General features: G+C 38.5%; 1 protein-coding gene across 8 annotated transcripts in view; it reads left to right on the top strand.

The window, feature by feature from the left end:
* LOC126920010 (sex determination protein fruitless) overlaps nt 1-24,552 on the top strand; it is an 80,772-nt gene that overhangs the window by 30,312 nt on the left and 25,908 nt on the right. Inside the window, exons 5-7 of one of the 8 annotated variants that reach the window (XR_007711861.1) lie at nt 3,569-3,586; nt 5,413-7,950; nt 8,038-24,536. The exons of 4 other annotated variants lie outside the window; for them this stretch is intronic. Coding sequence is in view for 3 of the 4 variants with exons in the window: in XM_050729823.1 (XP_050585780.1) it covers nt 3,569-3,586; nt 5,413-5,708 (314 nt within the window). In the remaining variant the exon portion in view is untranslated. Of the gene's footprint in view, nt 1-3,568; nt 3,587-5,412; nt 24,537-24,552 lie in introns of those variants that run through there. 3 more of the 8 variants (XM_050729823.1, XM_050729832.1, XM_050729825.1) reach the window with 3 other exon arrangements.

Raw genomic sequence — 24,552 nt, 5'->3', positions numbered from 1 at the left:
CTGTTTGACTAGACACATTCATATTTACATTTCAAATGAAAGATGCTCGTTTCTGATTACTGGTTAGTAGCAAATTCAATGAGTCACGATAAATATAAAAATCGAAGAATCTATATAAATTTGTGCTACTTTCCCATACAACGTGTGTGAAAATCGCTCACGTTCTACAAGTATCGGGGCTTAAAATCACTCGAAGCAGTGACGCAAAGCTGTTCGACTATCCATGGCTTTCAAAGATCTCGTTCCACATTTTCGATTTACTTTTTTCCCCAAAGAATTAGCCGTTTTTCCCGCGTACGCCACCTGTTATCGCGTAAAGAGGCCACGGTTACCTATATATATATATTTATATATATATGTACATAAACGTGTAAAGAAACAAGGTTGTACAAAGTTCTGTTACAACGAGCGGGACGACGTCGACGAATCGACGCTTAAACCATATTCCGCTGTGCGCTCGGTACCGTTACCTCTTTGAGCATCTCGCGAAATGAAAACGTGCTCTCGGCGTGCTCGTCGGAAATCAGATTTTATTGAAAATCGAACCAACTGCAGAACGTCAAAAGTTTTAACGTCTTTGAAACGCGTTTTCTCCGCCCCTCTTTCACCTAGCGTCACTCTCCGTCCTTCGTCCCCCAATCCAGCTCCCTTTCTCTTCCTCTTTTTTCCTCCCCTTTTTCCTCCCCCTTTTTTCCTCCCCTTTTCCTTCCCTCTCGTCGACGCCCTTCCCACCAACGTTACCATTAGTCGAGCTGATCGATCGAGAAGTTCAACGAAATGACCTTTTACATTTTCCCCATAAACGCCCGTTATCTAGCCTATCACGCAAATATTATTTAAATTGTACGTTAATCGGGAACACAGAAAGAGAGAGTGAGAGAGAGAGAGAGAGAGAGAGAAAGAAAGAAAGGTAGCGTGAATGCAGTAGATCGATACGTCGACTCGCCGTGGAATCGTTTTATCAGCGACAGATATTCGCATATATACACATATGTACACGCGCATATGTATACGGGGCGTTCTAAATCATGATGGAATCGACAGATGGGCGATTCTACGTGCGAAAATAAGTCGGAAATATAGAATAACGTTTCTTCATGCGGCACGCATCGTTTCCGGTCAAATGGAATTTGAAAATTTCGTTAGTGTATGCGAACTTGCCCAATTGCCGAGTTTATAATAAACAGAAGGTTATTCTACTCGCGAAGATAAGACACAAATGTAGAACAAAATTTCTCCGTTTGAAGCCTTGTTTTCACGAAAGTTGCGTTTCCACGTGTTTAGTTAATTGTTGCGATATTTTCATTTTGTCGGAAACGAAACGTTCTACGAAGAAATTTCATTCCACATTTCCGACTTACTTTCACACGTAGAATCGCCTGCTTGTCGATCGTACCATAATTACCGGAACACCCTGTGAATACATAGCACGTGGATCGCCTACATTTATATAGGTGCTCGCATCGATCTCCGTGACATGTGAGTCGTGTTACGAGACCTTGCGCACACTGACACCCTCTCGAGCATCGGGTATTATTGAAATCGAGTCTCTGTATGTTCATTGAGTCCCGAATCGCGGAATCTTGATACCTCGAAGTGCTGGTAATAAAAAGATTACTCTTTTCCCGTTATCGACAACGGTGCACGCACCTTGAAACATATGTGACCCCGAAAGCGTTTAACTCTTTGAGATTGTAGAAATATTGATCGGTCCATCCAGATGAGATACTCCCCCTTTCTCTCTCTCTTTTTCTCCCCCTCTCTCTTTGTCTGTCTGTCTGTCCCTCTCTCTCTCTTTCTCCGGATTCCCCGTGGGACTGCATTTTTCACAGATCGTAGAACACCTCAAACGAAGCCTCGCCGGCAGTTAGCGATGGGAACGAACTCGGTATATGCGATTGCAACGCATAGATCGATTCAGTGGCTGAACGCTAGTTTAACAGGATCGGGCAATATTTTCGAAATAAATGACACCGTGCAGTGTTCGCGATCAGTGGGCTGGTAATATGTTCGAACCTTGCTATTGGATAGTTGTTTCATAGTGATTGTCAGAGGTTGAGTTATTGCGGGCAGCTTGGAGAAATGCACTGTGAAATTGGCGATGTTGAAGATGGTGATAGTTTTCGAAAGTGAAATTTCATACAAATATTCAGGAATTTGTACAGTTTTTATTTATGGGTAACTTCTGATGCGAAAAGTGATTTTGACAGATACCTGTGGGGAAGAAGAACTTGTGTGTAGATATTGAGAGGAGGGAATATCGGCTAAAAATAATATAGTTTAGTAAAAACAGTTGAAAGTATAGTAGACATATTTCTTCTTACGTACTTCACACTCGTAGCTTAGATATTTATCGCAAGTGTAATAAAAGAGTATAATAACATTTAATTTTCGCACAGGCACGTAGATATACAAGAATATATAATAGATGTTATATATATATATGTATTTTCTATTTTATTTTTATTACGTCCAGAAATATAATCCCATAGAGGCTGATTAAAAGGGTACCCTACTCTATTGGTAAATAAAAACTTAAAAATAAATATATGTATATGTTGTAACAATGTTTTATCAGTTAGTAAGTTCCAACGAAGAACTATAACTAATATTCACTGCTAAATTATACAAAGTAATCAGATAAGTTCAACTTAAACATTCTATATTTAAATGTTACTGTTCCTTCCGCTATATAATACAAGGTTTGAACACATACCATCGAATTGCTGTTAAATCGTTTTATCAAATATTCTTAATTATCTCATCATATCGCTCATTTAATGAAACAGCTTACGATAAACTCAGTCCCATCGCTATCCGCCTCCGCGCAGATTCGCCCGGCGAATAACAATTCTTACTCCGTAAACATATTCGGAGTAGGTGGCTGCAACTTCATTTGAGGCAGCTTCCGTGCTTAAAACATTCCGGTGAAAAGATTATGCCGACGTGTTCCGCGTTGTCGGTGCAAAAACGCTAAATGGAGACGAACGAACCCGACATTTGGAGGTGTTCTGTGTGTCACCAGGTTGGGAAGTTCGTAACTGTATTAACCAGTTGGTTCAGCCGCTTAGAGAGTACTCCATTACGCGTTATGCCAATCCTCAACTTATTCGAGAGGTTACAGGGCCTCGTATATTTGTACATATGTAGGTATAATGTATATTGGATAAAACAACACCAATTTTCCGCCTTACTAGTTTTCTCCTTCATGACGACAAACAATCGCTGCTTTATTTTTGTTATTTATGATTAACGATCGATTTCGGTGGCATCGATTACCTGTTCTTTCCCTTTTCTGGTTCCATTTTTTTTTTTGTCGTCACCTTTCGTTCGGTTTTCTTAATTTTGGTTCTCCTTGAATGGAGTGTATAATCTTATGTATTTTTATTTATTTACGATTAATCTCTTAACGCAAAAACCAAGTTCGAATTAATCATTCTGGAAAGCTCGCTTTGCCTACGCACAGAACTTGTAGCAAACTTGTACACGTCACCCATCATGCATTTTTTCTTGTTAATTGCACTGGTTTGAAAGTTTGAACGACCGTTTCTTTTTTTTTCTTTTACAGAGGACTTTTTACGCAAAAGTAAATGTGTGTTGCACTTAATCCCGATGTACAGAGTGTCCTTTTACTTATGCGATATAATTATGATTGTCCTTCTTCCTCCTTTTCGTTCATGTTATTTATTTTCTTTTTTTTTTTTTTGCTTCATCTCGTTTTTGTACCTTCATATTTTTGTTATAAGTAAGAGGAACATGTCGTGGTATAATTAACGTTTGTATTATGAACCTCCGCGGACATTGTGTTATCGCGGTTAAAATTTTTCATTGACACGAGTTACACTCGTTGCGAAAGAGATTGGTACCGTTGTTTAACATAATGGAGTGTTCTCTAAGGTTTGAAAGAAACGAAATGTTAAAATAAATGTGATCGATCGATAGTAATGCATTACAACGCTCTTGACCAAGATTAATTTTTTTATTTGTTAACATTTAAGAATGTAGTAGTAATTTCTATTGATAATTCGCACAAATGTTGAACGTTTACGAGAAAAGTAATTATTGTAAAAGGACTATAGCTCCGTAAAAAGAGACGAAACACGATCGTGACTAATGATGGGATCAAACTTACCGTAAGTAAAAAATAAATTTGATTGTACGTATAAAATTAATGACAAATAGAAACGTTAAGCCTTCATTAACTTAGACATACGATACGACTCGATAGCTTGCGGTATACCTGAAGTGATATTAAATTTTAATTTTTAATATGTCTTATATCTAGAAATATCCTTTCTATCGGTATACTTATGTTCAAACTACAATTATTTGACTGTTAGTAGTTGCTATTGCTCCGGGTTTATTATAGCATTCGTACGACAGATTTTTATAAAAGACCGCGTTACAGTTACAGTAAATGTGAATAAGATATGGAAATAAATAGAAGATTATGCAGTGATAAAAGTAATGCCAGCTACATATATTGTGATATATGTTCGAAACAATTATCTTTCTACATATCAGTCGAATCGAGCAAAAAATAATATTTCATATTTATACAATTACAAGCTGACGTTTAAAAGCGCCATTAAGCCTGATCCCATCAACAATTGTATCTGTATATCGAAGCACTTAATTCGTTGAAATAGATTAAACGTTATACGAAATATCGAAATTGCTTGGACTCTTGGTCAACCGGAGCGTTTGTAAATCGCCGCGCGTCAAATTCTCAGCCAAAATTCCAGTGGCAAACATCGTCTCGTTTCTCTTTTTCTTTCTTCGTACGCGTGTGTGTTCCTCCTTTTTCTCGAATCTCTGCTTCGTGGTCCCGTGATTTCGATCGATCCATCAACCGTTCCTCGATCCTCTCTCTCGCGCGCCAAACGCTGCACGACACGCTCGACAAGGGTAACGCGTGAACGACCTCGCTTCTTGGGGTGGAGGAAAAAGAGGTTTCGAAGGCGAGGCGGAGGAAAGGTCTCTCTTCTCTTCGGTAGAGAGACAGGAAAGAGAAAGCATATAGAGTACGTGTGACACGGTCGCATGATCACGGCCTTGATTCGTAAGTAGGAGGGTAAACGCGGGGAAAATTAGTGGGGAGGTAGAAAAAAGAAAAAAGTAAAAGAAGAGGCTGTGAACTGTGGGGGAAAAAAGAAGTGACGGAGGAGGCGGCGAACGCGGAGGATGATGGGAAGGAAGGAGGTGGAGGAGGCTAGAGAGGCAATCAAAGAGAGAGAAACTGAGACTGAGAGTACGAGAGAGAGAGCGTATACATGAGGAAAGAAAAAGAGAGAGAGAAAGAAGCGATCGAGCCGCCGTCGACACAGACTGGGCCGCGGGCGGCTCGTCGTCGTGTAGGTCGTGTTGGGTGGCCAACAGTTGAAAGTGACTTGTCTTGTGTTGATGTTGCAGGTTCAAAAGCCTGGCACATGCGGCTGACCTTTGACCGGGTGCCAGGCGGCTGCAACCTTCACAGGTGCAAGCTGTGCGGCAAGGTCGTGACGCACATCAGGAACCACTACCACGTCCACTTCCCCGGCAGGTTTGAGTGTCCTCTCTGTCGTGCCACGTACACACGTAGCGACAACCTGCGCACGCACTTTAAATTCAAACACCCCGAGGCAAGAAAGATCGATCTAAACGATTTCGTGACAGGCACCTTGGCGCTTTCCGCGATGACTAACGATACCATGAACACGCTGTCCTAAAACGCGGATGGACCGTGCACGCGTCTGTATATATTTTATAAATATATATACTTATATATATAAATATATATATATATATATGTATGTAGGAATGTAGTATAGTGTAGTATCGCAGACGGATTGTCTGGGACATATCGGGTGTGTGTTGTCAACGTTGTCATGGAGTGTTGTCAGCGTATTTAAAAAAGAACCGTTGTAACAAAGTTAATGACGAATAGTGATTGCGAATACCATCAAACGATATTGTAACAATTATACCGTTACCAAACCGTTACCAGATCGTGCTAATATTAAATTCCGGTGTGCGGTGTGATAAAAGACAATATCGTTGAGCGCTGAAATTAGTGTATTGTGTCGTTTGAATAATAGTGTTGAAAAAATAAAATGGCAAATGTTGAAGACGAATAATCGTTAAGTGAAGAAAGTTTGACGCTAAAAGAATTGAAGAGTAAGCTAGTACAGATCAATTTACTAATATCTGGTACGAGGTCAGTGTTGATTGTCAGGCAATCCATCCATGATACTACACTATACTACATTCCTACATATATAATATATATAAATATATATACATATATATATATATATATTTACTTTATACGTACGTATTGCGCCCCGGAAGCAAGAAAACCAGAAAAAAAGTAACGATGAATAATATATAAATAAATAATTTACATACGCATATATATACAAATATATATATATATATGTATGCATATACATGTATATATATGGGTATGGTTATGCATATATATACATACATACATATATATATAAGAACAGAAAAAGAAGAAAATGATATACAGAGAGCGCGAGTGGCTGCGCCGACAGGGGGGTATTGTCGCACTTTAGATCATAATACGATACGGCCCTGATGTCACGGCCACGCAAAGGCCGGTCTCTCTCGGCTTTTTTCTTTTTCGAACACCAAATCTTTTATAGGTTCTACGCTTAAGAAATCGACGAGATTCTCCTATCGCGCGGGAAGGGGGGTTTTTTTGTAAGCACGTGGTGTGTATGATGTTTAGCGACATTTTTGGGGTGGGCTTGTCGTGTTAGTTAACAAAATCGTTTTCTGAGAAGAAAAAGCGAGCGAGCCGAGTGCCGCGCATGGCGAGTTGCGCGCGCGCTAGAATCTATTGTAAGGGGGCAGGCGAGTGCGGCGATTGGCACGCACGCGCGGGAACGATCGGTCAGCTGGAGGAACGGCGCACGCGCATGCGCGTGATACGCCGCCGTCGCTGTCGCGGGAAACTTTTCTTCGAGAGCCGATTTTTAAGTTCGATTCGTCTCTGGCACGACACCAGCCAGGTTTTTCACGATCGATAAACGATGCGGCGATGAAAGTTCCTTCTCGATTGCTGGCGCGTTAGCCGTTTGTTGTTTGTTGTTGTTTTCTTATTGACGATCGGCGCATCGAAAGCGGAGGCAGAGGTAAAGAGAGAGCCTGAGACGAATCTAGGTTGGCGCGGGTCGCTTATTTCTATATCTCGGCTGTTAGGCTCGCGAAATTCGCGTTATCCTCGGGCCGATCGGTAACGCGCGGGCGCGCATGCGCGCACGCGAACGCGCCCCGTGACGCGCACACGTAAACTCGCGCCATGCCGGCTGCCGTACGAAACGATGTTTCGAACATTGTCCAAAGACCGGGCAGCTTTATTTTTTTTGTGGTAAACTAGCGCTGCGCCGATCGACGATACTAAAGAGAGTTAGCTCGGGAGAGTTCACGATTCGCGCATATATTGCTCTATATATATAAATATTATAAATATTGATAATGGGAGATTTAATGGAATTACATATTATATATATATATACATTATATATATATATATAAAGTGGGAGCAAACGTGGTGCCAATTCCTCCCGTAGTTGCTGCTGCCTAGCGGCCGATACATGCCGCTCGACAGCCGGAAAAGAAGAATTATAATTAATCGATTAATTAATTAATTATTAATGCGAAATTACTGGAAGTAATTGATTCGATACGCAGGGTGAGTTGTATAGTTGTTGAAGAGTTTATAGTTGGACTTCATATTAGAGTGTAATCGTGTGTTTCATCGGCGTTTCATCGGGAATCGTTGGCAATGTATTACGCCCACGTATGTACGTGCTGGTCCAGTTCGCGGGGTTTCACCTCTGCGGGATGGAATTTAAGGGGGATTCTCGGGGAGTATTTGGCACATGGATACACTTCTACACTCTCACACATAGGTACAGTCAGGAAACACGGACACATCAGGTATGTACACGACGAGAGAGGCAGGCGTTTGATACACCATACGTTAATTTGCACTTACACATAATACACGCACATGTACGTTTGTAGACGTACAGCGACGGGGACAAAGACACGGAACACGCAGCCACACGACATCCTCGTGTACTTCCGGGATCACCGGAAGTACGGCGACACGCAATATTAATCGACTAACAACGAAATCTTTTAGTCCTATGCATCGTTTCTAGCGGTCTTTTGTTTTTGTTAGAGATAAGAAGAACAGGAAATGACGATGATAATGAAGACACAAAAAGAAAGAAAGAAAAGGAAAAAAAACTAGAAGAAGACAAAGGCGCAAGAAGAAGTACGTAGTGGCGCTTTGCAGTTCTAATATGAGCTCTGAACTATAAAACGCGTTGTTTGTTACTTGAACACCTAAAAGTCTATGATATTTACAATTTAAACTGCACACCTCCGCGGATGCAATATCGGCAGCAGATAAATAGTGGAAAATCACGCGAGACATTCCACGAATTCGGAACTTAAGTGCATAGGCGAACACAATAAGAATCTTATCTGTAATCGGATTGATTTTATAGTACTATACTATATTATTATATTATACATTATATACGTTAATACGTTATGGTTAATCGGCCGGTTGTTGCGCGGTTCAAAATCCGGCAGCCGGACGGTAATGATAGTGTTATACGTTTTAAAATAACGATGTCAATTTTTATTCAAGAGGGCTGGTTACGAAATATTTCACAGCTATTAGGTTGTCCGAAAAGTTTCTTCCCTTTCATAAGGTGATAATAGATGAACAACAATTTCTGTTTTATATTATTTTATTGAATTAGGTATGATCCATTTCGTTCTATTTCTATTATTATATTCGTACATAATTCAACAAACTAATATAAAACAGAAATTGTTGTTCATCCTTATCACCTTATGAAAGGAAAGAAACTTTTCGGACAACCTAATACATCGTTACACGTTGATATTTAATTGGTTGGGGTGCAATCTTTTTGTTCTACCTTTCTTCTTTGTTTGTTTTTACGCGAGGAAATTTATATATACATATATTTACTTCCTTACACATTATAATATTATATTAACGATATAGGGGTTTTCTGAAAAGTAAGAGAAGGAAAGTAAGAAGGAGAAAGATATAACGTAGAGCCGTGTTGCGCAGACGTCCAGGCGTGGATGCGTGACGCGATCATTATACACGCGTACACGCTCGGATTCGTATTTCGCATGGATGAATGGTTAACGTTTACAGCCGACGGACGGACGGACGGACGAAAACGCATATGGATGGTACGTGTGTTTCGAAGCTTAGGAAATCGTGTAACTCGCGTCGGGTAACACGTCGACTCAGTTGAAACGTCGAATCCGCTAGCTATTCAAAGAGCCAAACCGCTACATTGTGATCAAATGATATTACCCGTCGATCTTCTCTCTTTTGCAAAAAAGGGCACTTTGCATAGTTAAGGCTACAACCGAACACGCATATACCTATACATATATATATATATATATAGATACATAATTTAATAATATATAATATATATAATAACCAGAATATTAATATATTACGCAGATGATTAAGTATATTAATTAATATATTGGATAATTTATTTTATTTTGTTTTATCGTTTTAATGATTTTATATATGTGTTATTCACTGTTTATATAGATACACAGTTATATACACGGGGACACAAACATGAAACATACATATACATACAGACGCGTATATATATATATATTATATACATATATTATAATTATATTACAATAACACGATATATACAGAATTTATTATTTATTATTATCGGATGGGGCGGGGCGAATTTGCGTCTTGTAAACGTTAAAACTTTCGACTTTTCTTTTCTTGTCGTCTCCTCGTTTTCCTCTTTTCTCATATATCGACTTCCGTTGCGATACGACTATGAGATTCAAATCTCTGCTCGTCTTCGCGTCTATACATATTTTTTCTATTCTTTTTCTTCTTCTTCTTCTTCTTCTTTTTTATATATGTATACCTACATTTTTTCTTTTTATCTCACACCAAATATTTATATACGATAGCCGAGTGTTCCGAGTGCTGGTCAAAGAGAAAATCCGTTAGACGATCCAAACGATATCGTATTAGAATTTAGGATTTCACAGGGAGAAAATGTAACGAAATTTTCTTCGGTCCTTCCGTCCTCCATCTACATACGTCTACGACTTCGAGCTCGTCGAAATATCATTGTTTTCCGTTTCGAACGCGATGCCAGTACTACTCTGTGCGGGTTTATCTTCGTGCCAGGCGTTTGAATTATAATTACAATTGTGCAGTTTGAAAATGTTTACAAGTTTCTTAATAGATCGGTCGTCGAGATAAAACTTCAAGAGCCGAGATTGTGGAAAGTTCATGATGGACAAGTGAGTTCTCTGTAGTTTGAAATTTTATGACTCTTTTAATAGACGCCAGGGCGAGATAAAATTTTTAGGTCGCGGAGCATTCTCAGAAGGATTTTTAACGCGGCGTGATCTACTCTTTGGAATTTTATGATTCATTCATTGGAGGTGTAGCGAAATTTTAGCAGTATCCGAAGTTAAAGTTGATGGTAGAAAAAGAATGATCGTGAAGTTCGCTAATTTTATTTACGTCTGCTGTGGTTACGTTAAAGAGTTCTCTCTTAACTCACATAAGTGGATTTTCGTCTGTTTGTAAAATTCTATGCTTAATTAGAGTTTCTTACTTCGAGAAAAAATGGAACTATCTTTATATAACGGTGCATATCGGTGGAATGAAATTGTTTAAAATCACTTTCAAATAATTGAAAATCCTCCTAAGTGTCTTTAAAATGGCTTGGAATTTTTATAAAAACCATCTAAGTTAAAAGTGAATCTTACCATAAGCACCTGGTGTCTAAAGAACAAGTGAAACAAAATTGTATAAAATCATTTTGAAGTAATCTCAGTGACACGCTTTATATCTTTATCACATTCTTTGTAATTTACATACATGAAATTATGCAACGCGTAATCCCGACTATTCACTTTCCATTCGCATATTCTTTATCTCTGAAATGCCAGGCCGTTCACTCTCACGCATTCCATACGAAGATATTTATCGTTGCTTTGCTAGAGGAGTGACACGTCTAAAAAAATGGTCAACTTTGAAATGGCATCTGCAAAAATTAATTCTAAAAACACGTTATTCGCTATTATGGAGGTCACCGTTATGTCATAGTTCCTCAATGGAATTTAATCGATAGAACAGAAGAACGCTGTCACAACTCAGAACAGACCTTCTAACCCTTTTCTAAACGATAAACAATTTTATTACAGGTGATCGGAACCCAGAAACTATTAATTAAATTATAAATGAACGATAATCTATTTTCATTACTAAACAGTAGCGTAATTCACAATTGTTCGCTCTAAATCTTTTATTTCGCGAAAAATGTATTTTTCTTAGTTGAATTAATAACGAAACAACAATGCGCTACAGTTACAAATTGCATCAAATTACATGAAATACACTCTGAAAACGAAAGATACGTTAGATAGACATTTATACTGAAAAACTACATAAACTATTCTCTAATTTCTCAATCCACTTGTGCGGAGTTAAGAATTGTTTCATACAATCTTCACGTGGTTTTAGAACTTCGTAGTAAATACTTAGAAGCCGTGCTCGTCCTATTCATGCCCGTACACCGGGAATCGCGTGTCTGACTAGTTACGGGCAATTCCCCTGCTGTTCTCGCAGTCGATACGTGTACACCTGGACTTCATTGGCTAACTTTCACGGCAGATCGATGGGCAGCGCATGAAATTGCGTCTGACTAGCATGTTAGGCTACGGTTGCACGTAATTACTAGTTAACGATGTCCGAGTTTCGCGTAATATTCCGATTTTTATCCAACATCACGACCTTACAAGGCCCTTGAAGCATGAATGCAGCCGAACTATTATCACGACGGTGAAATTGCAGCTCGATTACGGACGACGATCTCGTAGCACGTGTGCCGTGCAGCCTGTCGAAGATTTTCCAGTAATATTGGTAGCTCGTTCGAGTTGCAAAGAAATCGAAAAAGTCGACCGACTTCGTTGTAAATTGAAACTTCAAATTGTTGAAATCATCTTTCTATTAGCTTTCTAGTAGTTTTAGCTCCTTTTATTCGCCGAGTTTGTATTTTTATAATTGTTGAAAATCTTAAGATTGTCAGTCGAATTAATTTATTCAAGATAGCTTGTTAATGACTTGCCCGGAAAATTCGTAATTTTACAAAAGAAACGCATTATTATATAATAATATGCATTTTTTAGTGGCATTCCGCCGTTCCTTGGATAGCTTTATAATCTCTTTTCCAAAAAGCTCGCTTCTACCGACAATGGGTTCTTTGAAATAGTTCCTGCAGTCCTCTAGACTATACAATTTTTTGTCGTAGAAACGAACGTTCTGTGAAGACCGGAATGAATGATAGTCAGACGATGCTCGTGAATGGAACGGATGGGGTTGAATATTTCTTGCCCGCTTTTCTTTCCTCGATCTCGTTATATTGGAAAACAATTAAAATTTTCAGTCGTTCCATTTAATATCCAACTAATCCTAATATGTATCAGAATGTAGAATTTCATTTTTCATAAGAAATACGAAGCACACAATATACAAAAGTATTTGTATAAAGAATTCAAAGCATCGCACTGTTTGTAACATTTAATGGATGAAACAAATTTCTGCTTATTACAAAATTCATAGTAATACGAATTCGAATAAACATCCGCGGTATGATATCGAATAATCCTGTTCCAGTCACGCCAAATACACAGTGGGATATTTTCGCTGTCGGAAACGTTACGATTTTTCCGAACAGTCCAATGAAATCGACAGAAACAGTAGGAAGTATTAAAATTAAGCTTAAGAAAATGTTTTAAATCACGCTTGGCTCGAAGGGTTAACTCGAACCTGCACGAAGCAAACGTTCGAGCGTGCACCGTCGAGGCACGTTCTTGTTCTCTTTGTTCTTCTAAAACAGTTTCATATCGTAGTTCGGGTTTGAAATAAGGACGATTAAAGCGAAGCAACCGGCGAGCGCCGACGAAGGGTCTAGAAAGGATTAAAATTGCTTTCCGCGCGACTAAAAAGTTACAATTACTACGTGGCCGCGATTCGTAGCTCGAGATCCGTTTAAAAAGATCTCGCCGTGTCAAGACCTTCTGAATTTATTAAGACACCCGGGTCGTCCGAGATCTTCGCGAGACTCGAAACTTTCCAGCGATGATCTTCGTCGGCGAACAATTACTTCCGCCACACATTTCCACTCGATCGTAGATTTATTCGGAAATTGAAATAATAAACGGCTCGAAGAAATACTACGACAAAAATTCTATTCTCTATTTTTCTACTTTGAATATATTCGATTAATTGGCCAGATTGTTGTGCTGTATAGAATGTCGTTTAGTAGCTGTTGGAACGAAACGAAGTTTTCGTGTTCCCGCGACGTTTTCCAACGATTTCTATGTTTTATGCCCGCGTTGCATGGTACTTTACATTTTGTCATTCGATCTCTTATCCGCACTCGCGAAATTATTTCCGATAGATCGAAAGCGAAAATAGTCGTTTCTGGAGTTGCAATTTCGACGTTTAATTTTGATGAAGGCAAGATCAAGGGAACGGAGTATTACGAAGAAGTTAGTTGGAAGCTATAACTCACGTTCCTTTTGTTTAGAAAGTTTAAGAAAGTTGAAGAATTTCGAGGCTGATCACATTTTCGATTCACTTTTCCACAGAGGAATTCCTTCTTGATGCTTGACTTTCTCAAATGGAAACTTTTAATGTTGGATTCTGAACCGGTATTCATCAAAAGATATTAACTCGCGGTTAAAACTTGCAAGATCATTCGTATTCGCATTTTAAATATCTACGATCTCAATTTTCATACATTCACCATAGATTCCATATTATTTGAAAAAAGAATTAACAGCAGCGAAATTGTACATTCTGCTGGCAATCAAAATTCGTCGAAATCGATCCGTTTACTTATGTTCGAATGTTTCTAGCATTGGTATCTCACGTCTTAAATATCCAAAATCGCCTCTGTTCATTCATACACATATTTTCATATTCAAGAAAAGTTAAAAGAAGAGATTTATATTTCTGGCTATCGATCGGAATAATTCCTTAATATCTCAATAATCGGCGTTAGGACAAAAACTTAATCGCGTAACGTTAGCCCATCAAATTTAAGCTTTAGAAGAAACTCATATTTCGTACTTACGAGTCTAATAAATTTCCACGAAAAAGACGGAAAAACGGAAGAAGGAACAAGAAGGAATATATCTATATATTTCTGGCTACCATGGCTGGAATGACTTGCAGCAATATGTCTTTCTCTTTGGTATTTTAATAATCGACGTGAGATTTAATATGCGATATTTGCTCATCGAATTCAAATTTCGGAAAGATAACGTTTCACGTATTCCAATCTGATAAATTCCACGAGTGATAAAACTAAAAAAAAAAAAAAAATAAAAAAGTGAACGGAAATTGTATTTCCGGCAACCAATCAGAGACTTCGAAAATCGAGTTTTCATGTCAAATTGGTCATTCTTGAAACGCTTCACGAAATGCACTTGCAGAGAGCGGTTTAGAGGAATTAGTCGTCCGCGTCACGGATTCATCCGGCGGATGATTTCACGGAGCGACGGACGCGTGTCGTCGTGGCTGGACAGGCTTTTTATTACAAGAACCGCACCGTCGACGCGATGCGATATATAATTAGTCCCGCGACCATGCGTATCGATCGCAACTCGCTTTTGACGTTGTCGTTCCTTTTTTTAATTTCGTGTTGATACGGCTGCACATGTTCGCCGGTTCTCGAGCACTGCCAATTTCGGAATTGTTGGCGCGCGCAGTTTATCAAAAACGGATGCGACCATCTATCGCGTCCAAATAACTACACACACATATTCTATTAACAAGGTACAGGGTGATTCGTGATACGACCGAAAAGAACGTGACTTCTCGCGTAAAAATAAGATTTTGTAACGTCGTGTAAGAATAAAATTGTGTTGTTATTTTTATGTTCAGAGGTAGGATCGCATTAGTTATTACAATATTGCACGGATAAATCTATCACGTCGTTCTGATCAGCAAAAACCTTCATTGCACGCGTTTACATAGACTAAGGAAAAAGAAATGAGCATCTAAAAATATCGATCGAGTCTATCGATTGCATCTTCTAGTTACTGCCTTTTTGTAACTAGCGCATCCGCATGTGCAGAGCGGACACGAACTCGCGTTGTCATTTTCAACAAATTGTTTCTTAGAAATCGTCGAGAGATTAAAAAAAAAAAAAAAAAAAGAAATTGAGGTCGTTAATTTTTATATAAATTTCTTCGGAGTTTCTCCAAACTGAGTCCAAACTGACACTTTGTTGATTTCTCGATTTCATTATATAAGTAAGATATCGATGCTTTGTTTTATGATTCATCTCGTAGCTGTATCGGATAAAATTAAAATTTCAAATCGATGTAACTATGTAAAATCAATCGGGTATACGTGTAACTTGGAATGCGTTTGTCCTAAAGATTTTCAATTTCACGCGCTGCCAATGAGATTTGCGAATTCGAAGTTCCGGTGCATGTGTGTTTCGCGAATGTTCAAATTTAATTTCCTGAAAAACGACGGCCTATACGAACAGATCTTGTCCTATATCCTTATTCCCAATTTATTCGGAAATGAAATTAATTTTCAATAATTCTAACGATATTCCGGTGCACGTGTATTTTGCGAATTCCTAAATTCAATCTTCTCAAAAACTGCCATACGGAACGATCTTATTCTACAATCTCGACTTACTTTTACATGACTAGATTCTTTACCTTTGCGCTATAATCCCAAACTCGCGACTCTGCATCGTACGATACTACACAAATATTAGTATTTTTGGTATAACACCGTACAAAATATTGGGGCTATTACCTACAAATCTGGCTGTATCATTGGCGAATAGACGACTGATCATAAGTCAGCTAAATTCTCCGTGCGATCGAACGAGATTCTATCGATAAAAAAAAAAGAAAAAAAAAGGAAAAGAAAAGGAGATCTGTGGGAACAGTGGAGAATTATTGATCGTTTCATTAACGGTGCATGCACACACAATGGCTCTCTGTAGAATAGAGATCGCGGTGAGAAAGTTTTTCGGCGAGAGATCGATGCACTTGGTGACTAGAACGCGTGAGTTAAACGGTACTTTGGTCGATCCTTGAGCCAACCACGGGAAAACGCGGCAGGGGATCGTTAGCAACCGTCCAGACGAGCATCGTCGAGCAGCCAGGCCTTTTCCGTTTGCACGAGCACACGGCGTGTGCCTGTCGTACCGTGGCAGTTCTGTTGTTACGCACTCGCGGCCCTATTTCTTCTTCTCAGCACTAGGGGTTGAGAGGTGTACACGCTCGACTTAGAGAAGCATAAACGTCGACGTTGAACATTCAACGGCAGGAGAAAACGATCAAACGAGCATCGATCGCAGTTTCTTTTCTCGCTGGTTAATCTCTCGACTCACATTGGTTTATTGTATTTCTCGTTTCTTTTATTTTCCTTCTTCCGTTTCCTTCTTTTTTCGTTGGTTGATTTTTTAAGAGAGGACTATCGTGTTTTCGTAAGGGTTGGAGCTCGTCCACTGTTTGATTAAAAGCTTTCATTTCCGAATTATTTGACCCTCGGTGGGCAAACTCAGTGGGTCGTTGGCGACGCGAACGAAATTTCACCTCTGAATTTCTCTGGAACGAATTTTCGGTTTCATCGGGAAAACGGCCAAATGTTTGACTCGACTGACTTATACATTTTACGAAGCGTAGAATAGTAAACAAATTAGCTTGTTTCCTGTTCTATGACGAGCATGGGTAATTGGTGCAAGTGTGTCGATATTTAGAAACGTGTAAGAATCTTTTACGAATGGAATATAACTTACTTGTGATTCTGCGATTAGCTTCTAACGAAAATGACGTTTTACTTGGTAATTGTAAATGCGTAGTTATACGATTATCCCGAGAACCAGTGGGCTAAATTGGAAATGCTTTATGTACTGCCTTATGATTTGCAGGGTAATTACTCTAGAGTATTAATGAAGGCTCGTCAAACGAGATTAAATCGATCGAACGAAATGTCGAGAAGGTTAATTGTAAATAGGCTGGTTCTAACTAGCGATTAACTTCGTCTGTAGGTTCGTAGGTACTGATTAAAAATTACTATGTAATAGAATACGGTTTTGGTTTAATATATCGTATTCTCGTATTCTTGATATGGTAATTTGGTAATCAAATGTGGGTCAACATATTTCATAAATTTACACGTTCTTTAATCTACGTCGTGTTTAATAAATATAGTCGATAATTAAATTAGGAGTATCGTTCGAACATAGTCATATTGACAAAAACGATTTAATGGACTCAAGGAAATATCACGAAGGAATAACGTTGAAGCAATAAAATCTGAAACAAATGAAATCATTAATTTATATATTCGATCAGTTCTCATTCACTTTTACCAATTTGTCAACCTTTTACTGAAAAACGCAATTTTACGTGAGCTTCCTCTTAACGTAACAGGGACTTTGAAGAGGTGTCACACTGTCATGCGTCAGAAAGATATTTCTTTTATTTCGATCGCTTGTACCGTCAACAAATTTTTTCTGTTCTTCCATTCTTGATCTCCGTTTGCTCCCCGCTTCGTTCTTCACCTACATTTATCTCACTTTGATCCTTATTTTTCTCCTTATCGAACTCGGCCGGCTCGAACAAGAGAAAATTGTCCTGAATTTATGCCAAACTTCCGGAATATGCGTTCTACTTCATCGTGCCAGATAGCTGTATGTATATGGGATGTTGTAAAAAATGACGTCGAAATTTTTTTTGACGTTACGCGTTCGACACTTTCAATACCGAGATATCGTAAAGAAGAAATTTGTAAATTAATTGAATTGGAACAATTGAGGAATTAAATAATTCTTAATATCCGATAGTCGCTTGTAAAAGGAAAAAGAAAATATTTAGATCGAGTATTTAAATATTTACGGATCAAATAGATGGTAAATAGGAAATTGAAGTTTCTTTAATTGTAACGATATTTATTTTGCAACGATGTTCTCTGAAAATATAGGAAGCGGAAATTACAAACTATATTGTTATTAGAAAGCTTTCATTTACGAAAACGTTCGCACGAAACTAGTTTCACGAATAAACTCTTAATAAAATAAATTCTTCTAATTACAAATTTTAATCAATTTCGTGGCTATCGTAGACATTCAAATTGCAAATCAGCTTAACATTCTCACCATTCTATAATCTCTATAAATGTCTAATTACACGAAACCGAATCATCCCTGAAACTTACCGAGCCAGACACGATCCAGCGAATGTCATTCCGTTCACTCGATAAAACTTTTATCAAATATCCACGAGCAATCACAGTTAGAAAAATAATAAAATTACCAAAAGTCCCACACGCGAAGAATAAAAGTTGGTGAATTACGAAGCTATAAAGGGTAGGAAGCGAAAAGCGTAGCTTATTTCGAAGACGACCCCTATTTATACGTACACATACACACACACACACACGCATGCACGCACAGGGTTAGAGAAATATCTCCAAAGGTATTTGCGGAGATCGACGGACAGGGTTGCTCGTTACGCCTTTAGTATTCGATCGCTATGCGAACCATTCGAGGAGCGACGCGTATTTCGAGCTGACGGGACGAAAAACAAGGAGGGGATGGAGAATGGCGCCAGGAACATGCTGCATAAGGATCTCGATGCGGCATTATCGTGAGTCGAACCATTGACGAGATCGATGAAAATTATCATCTCGATGTCGATTTATCTTTCGACGTCAAACGTCTTCTATAATTTCCATGAATCCATCTTAACATCGAATTTTTCAGGATAGAGAAGTTATTGTTGGTGGGAATATTTCATCGATCAGGATGATAAAAATTATCCTGTTTGTCTGTTCGAACATCGAACGAAGAAATTCTTCGTCTCTTCCATCTTGTGTTAATTTTAACAGCGAATGTTTCTTCATCCACGGCCAACATTTATTATCAGTTGCTATCAGTAAGCTTTTTATTTGTACGTGAACGTCAAAAATATAGATTCCTCGTCTTTTGGAATTGTCATCAATCCTTTAAGAATCCTCCATTAGAATAACATTGTTGGTTACGTGGCTCTTTCATTTTAACGGCTCTTTAGAAGAAATATAGGAATTAAACATTGCGATGAGTACATCGATTAGTAGCAATGCAATAGTACGATAGTAGGAATTCGATAGTAAATTAATAATCGATTAAAAGAAGGCCTACGAGATATATACATATAGGGTACCTGCGAGCAGAGGATCACAGAGAATCTGTAAATCTTCTTCAAGAATAGTCCACGTTTTAACAGCGTTTTGCCAATTTTTTCGCGCGCGTTCTTCACGTCGAGCGGCAATCATCCACTTCACACGCCTAATTCGAGCTTTAATTCTCGTAACGGACTTTCGAGTTAACAAATACAGACTGGCTGAACATCGTTTAAACGACGTCAACCCCACTAATTGCAATAGAAAAAACTTTGCTATCTCGTCAATGAAATACCTTGAATCACATCCGCGTGTTCTACCTACTCTAGACGTTCCACTCTATTTTATTTCGTTTCTTTCTTTGCAGAAGAGAGTTAATAACGCTTTGATAGAAGTTTGCCGCGTTCTTCGGCGAAAAACCTTTGTTCGATAGTCAGGAGTGGAGGAGGACGGAAGGGGGGAGTTCTATAGTAGTTCCGATCGCAAGAATCAAGTTTCCTTTTGCCAGTAAGTTTCATCGTGGATACGGTTTCTTTCTCGCCGCGATTTTTGGCACTCATTCGTTCGCAGTCGGTATCTGACTGGGCAAGGTTTGACCAGGAAAAACGAAATCAGACGCATACTCTCACACACATTCACACGTAGTATACGTAATCGTACACATACCGAGAAGTTCATCTATCAAATGAGAGAGACCAGAAAACATATCCGTACGAAGTTATTTCTATGGAACGCGTAGAAAACACACGGGAACATGACGTACGTACATGTATCGACTAGTCGAAAGAGAGGAGGATGAATCGGGCTGAAAGAGGCGCGAAGGGGAAGAAATACTCGGCACACATTGAATCCACAAAATATCGAATTAATCCGGTCTGACGGCCTCTGTCCCAGATACGTTGGTCACGGATCATCTGGCTGTTATATCGGAACCTTTATTAATTAAACGGAAATCTTTACTATGTACTATTATTACTCTCGACTACACTACTACTATTATTACTACCGCTATTACTACTATTACTATTACTACTACTATTGCTACTACTACTGCTGCTGCTAATACTATTACTACTACTACTACTACTACTACTATTACTACTACTATTACTATTACTATTACTACTACTACTACTATTACATAATAGGTATTTATATATTTACAATTGCGTGGTGTGGAGTGGAACATTGTGATATAATAGATTGGTGCTAACACCTTATTGAAATTGAAGATGAATTTAAAGAAATGAAACAAAAGAGAAAAAAAAAAACGACAAAAAAAAATGAAGATGAAGAAATCGTGCAATATTTGCGAGAATAGGGGAAAAATGCGGGCCGAGGCAGCTGTCACTGGCCGAAACGCGCGTTAAGTTTTCCGTGGTGTTAAAACCGTGGCGAGGAGAATGGAGCGAGGCACAAGACGAATGAAAATCACGTTTCCGTTCACTTTTCCAAGCCGTCGCGTCGCGACAAAACGCACCGGTCGATCCCGTTCGCGCAAATTCTTCCGACGTCTGACAGAAGAAAATGAAAAAAAAAAAAAAAGAAAAACGAAAAAAGATAGAAATACGGTTGTTCGCCAAAACGGAACCGGATCGTCGTATCGTTTTGTTCGTCTGTGAAATCGGGGATCTCTTTGTCCAATCGCTTCTTCCCACTCTTCGTTTTCCCTTTTTCTTTCGAGCACTCGTTATCTCTATCTTGATACCTTGATATTTTTCATATGGAATTCGTCTGACTCAGCCAACATTACTCCAAGTTAAAGAAGGTTTAGATTTGTTAATGCGAAAAGTATATTACGAAATATTTCGATTTTTATTGCAAGTGTTTTTACAAGGTTGGTTTTTTAAGCTTCGATCAGTTAAAATGTAGAAGATGTCACTTATTATTCGTTAAATGGTGCAATTTTTAATTGATCAGTGGATCTAACGCTTAATGTTCCCTATTGGCATTGTGGCGTACGTTAAAACGGAATTTTATCGATATTTAACGTTAACCCTGTCTTTTGTATAATCAGATGTAATTCTGTAATTTACATCTCTAAAGGTGTTGACAATTTCAAACAGATTTAGCGATTTCGACATACAGTAACGGACAAGGGTGCTAAAGATTATTGCAATTATTTTAATCACTTGAATGCCAAATTTGCGCAATTAATCTACCTTATTGTAACGTAGAATTACGCTGATCGCAACTAGGATAAAAGTTCATAATTCGATCAGAGCAAGTTCGTGAGAAATGAAGATAATTAAATTAATGGTATAGTTTAATTGATTTCCAGGTTAAGATTACATAGTTTTACAAGCGAGTAGTCGATATCCGACAAATGTAGCCATTCAAAGATCATTTCACATTTAAAATCAATTAACATTTTTCACGATGACTCTTAGAATCTCGGGACCAACTTCGATTTTCGTTACTGTGTGCTCGAAATTGCTGGCAACAGTGACATTGGCCAGAAAAATTGGCACGTGTAAGCAACACGATACGGCGTGATCCATTCGATCGAGTGGCACTCGAGGAATCGAGTGCGATCGAAGCGCGATAGGGGAAAATTTGACAGACGAATTCGTCGGTTTAATCGTAGGATAAAAAGAGGGAAGAGAAAATAGAGGGAGGAAGGGAGAACGAAGAGGTGAGACGAGGGTGCGAGAAAGAAGTCGACGAACGCGCGACGAGAAGAAAAGAAACTATGGCTGTGCAAGTGAATATTATGAGTGTAGTTACATAGGTGTAGGTGTTACCTAGGGTCTAGGCTTAGCTGATCATAGGATAAGGAGCACGTTTATGGCGTTTTGTTTTCAGCTCGACGAGCGACAGCTGCCCGTTTCGCCCTTGTACATTACCGAACTAAATAACAAAAAAAAAGTACTATTATTAATATCTCTTTATATTGTATATTAATATATACAAAGTACGAATTAATCATGGATATATATGTATATACACACACGGTATATGTATATATCTATCTTCGTATGAATATAAATATAAATATATATATATATATATATATATACATTTTGTTATTTTTCTCGGGGGATAATATATATATATATATATTAAAAAAAAAAGATACTGTAATAATTGTAAATCGTGCGCGCGAGGAAATCGTGGTTCTCCACGCGCGTACTAACTGAGCGTGTTCTACTCGTCATTCGAAAGGAAAGAAAGAAAAGAAAAAACGAAAAAAAAAAGGAAAGAAAGAGTACTAATAATGGTAATAGGTAAAAATAATAATAATAATAATAATAAAAGGAAAAAACGACGGCAAGTGTGAAATAGAGGGGAAAATAAGAAGAGAAACTTAAGATTAACAAGTGAGAGAAGAAAAAGAATTGACGCGACTGTCAGACTGAAAGTTGTGATTTTGCATGGCAAGTGTATATATAGGGAAAGAGGCAACCAGAAAAAAAGGGGAGGGGGGAAATAAAAACCTCTGCGTATATAGATTCAACGGTATAGGTGAGAAAGGCGAGAAGGGTTTAAGGGATAGAAGAAAAATGAAAATGAAGAATTCGTTAAACCTTTGCATTTTCGCGTGTGTGAGAATGAGCTAGAAAAAGAGCAATGTGCGAACGAGAAAGAGAGAGAGAGAATATGTGCGCTTCAGCGTATATGCGTATGAAAGAGTAACAAACGATGAGTGAATATACACTAGTATGAATGTCAGACAAAAGAAGAAGGAACCAAATCGACGCGAAATATCCTTCCTTTACCCCCATACCCTCACCTTCATCCCCTGGAATCCCGAAATAATAAGAGAGCATCTCGCTTCCCTTTCGTTCTTTTTCACTTTCGTTACGTGGATCTCCTCCAGCACCATCTCGCTTCTTTCTCTTCCTTTTTTCTTCCGTTCCTTCGTTTATACTTCGTTGCGACACTCTACATGCACAGACACACAATACAAAACGTGAAAATCGGAACAGAGAGAGTCGAACCTAGCTAGACGAAAGTGTTGTATACACATATCTGATCGAACGACCAATAGTCGGCCACTATGAGAACCTTCTGTGTTTCATCGTCAATCGGACAACGTCGACCACACGGAGGACGCGTCGATGACGAGGGAACGAGGCCAGTCGGATCATCGAGCTGTCTGTCTGTCTTTCCATTCGGCATTGAAGGCGCGTCCTGCATCATGTTAAAGGTGTAGGTCGTTAGCGATCGTCTTCGGCGTTGTCACGATTAAAGGTGGAACTACCCCTGCAAGCGTTAAACGTTGCATCTAGATGATTTCATTCGTTACAGTTGTTTACACGATATCGTTCGCGCAGAGAATTTTCATCGGTGTGAGATGTTCGTATTATAATAGGTGGGAGAAACATTGGTCTAAAATTTGTATCGGTCTTCAACAGTCGTGTTCGATTTGCATTAAACCACGGTTACAGTGGATCTACGTTCTGATGGGCTATCGTTCTGACGGGTGGAACACTCGATAGTCGCGAGAAGACGCATCCACTGTAGCCTTAGACACGCACACGACTGACGCTTATAGGGACACCTTAACGTCGTTTATTGACGAGGAAGAAGACGCTCGAATAGCCTGTCGCGTGTAAGATGGTCGGTGAGCACAAAAGGTTCGTAAGAGAAGTGGCACGCTATGGTCTCCGTCGTTCTGGTTTAAGATCGGACGAATCATCGCGTATCAGTTACATTTTCGGCTCCGACAAACGTACAATAGGCGCACTATCGACGAGAAGAATAGAAAAAAAGAAACGTTGAAAGAAAGAAAAAAAAAGAACAAAATCGCAAAAAAATGGAAACAATAAAAACGATTGAAGGGAATCGTGCACGAAAAGAAAATAAAAAAAAAAAAAAAGAGGAATACACGGAAAGAAATCGAGCAAGCGAAAAACTAACCGCAGACCATGCCGATACAAACGAGGACTAACGATCATAGGGCGTAATTGATTTTATTACCGAGAAGACAAACGTGAGAGAAAAAAAGTAAAATAATTAATAATAATGGGAAAAAAGATGATTATTCTTACTACTTCTTATTGTTACTACGATTATATTCTTATTCTTATGGTTATTCTAACATTGCAAGTGTTATGTTACGATTGCAATTATTATATACACCTTTAATTATTATATAGTGTATAGATAATATATGGATGATGAGGATAAATGAAGCAAACATTACAAAAATTTGCAAAAAAAAAAATCCAACAAAAAAACTATGGAGAATTAATCACATGTGCATTTAATGTATTTCATACTAATTTTTTGATTAAACATAATTGTGTGTTAACCGAGCCGTCTATCTT

Source organism: Bombus affinis, chromosome 9 (genome assembly GCF_024516045.1).
Source record: "Bombus affinis isolate iyBomAffi1 chromosome 9, iyBomAffi1.2, whole genome shotgun sequence".
Taxonomy (NCBI): Eukaryota; Metazoa; Arthropoda; class Insecta; order Hymenoptera; family Apidae; genus Bombus; species Bombus affinis.
This window is presented reverse-complemented; position numbering and strand designations above follow the sequence as displayed.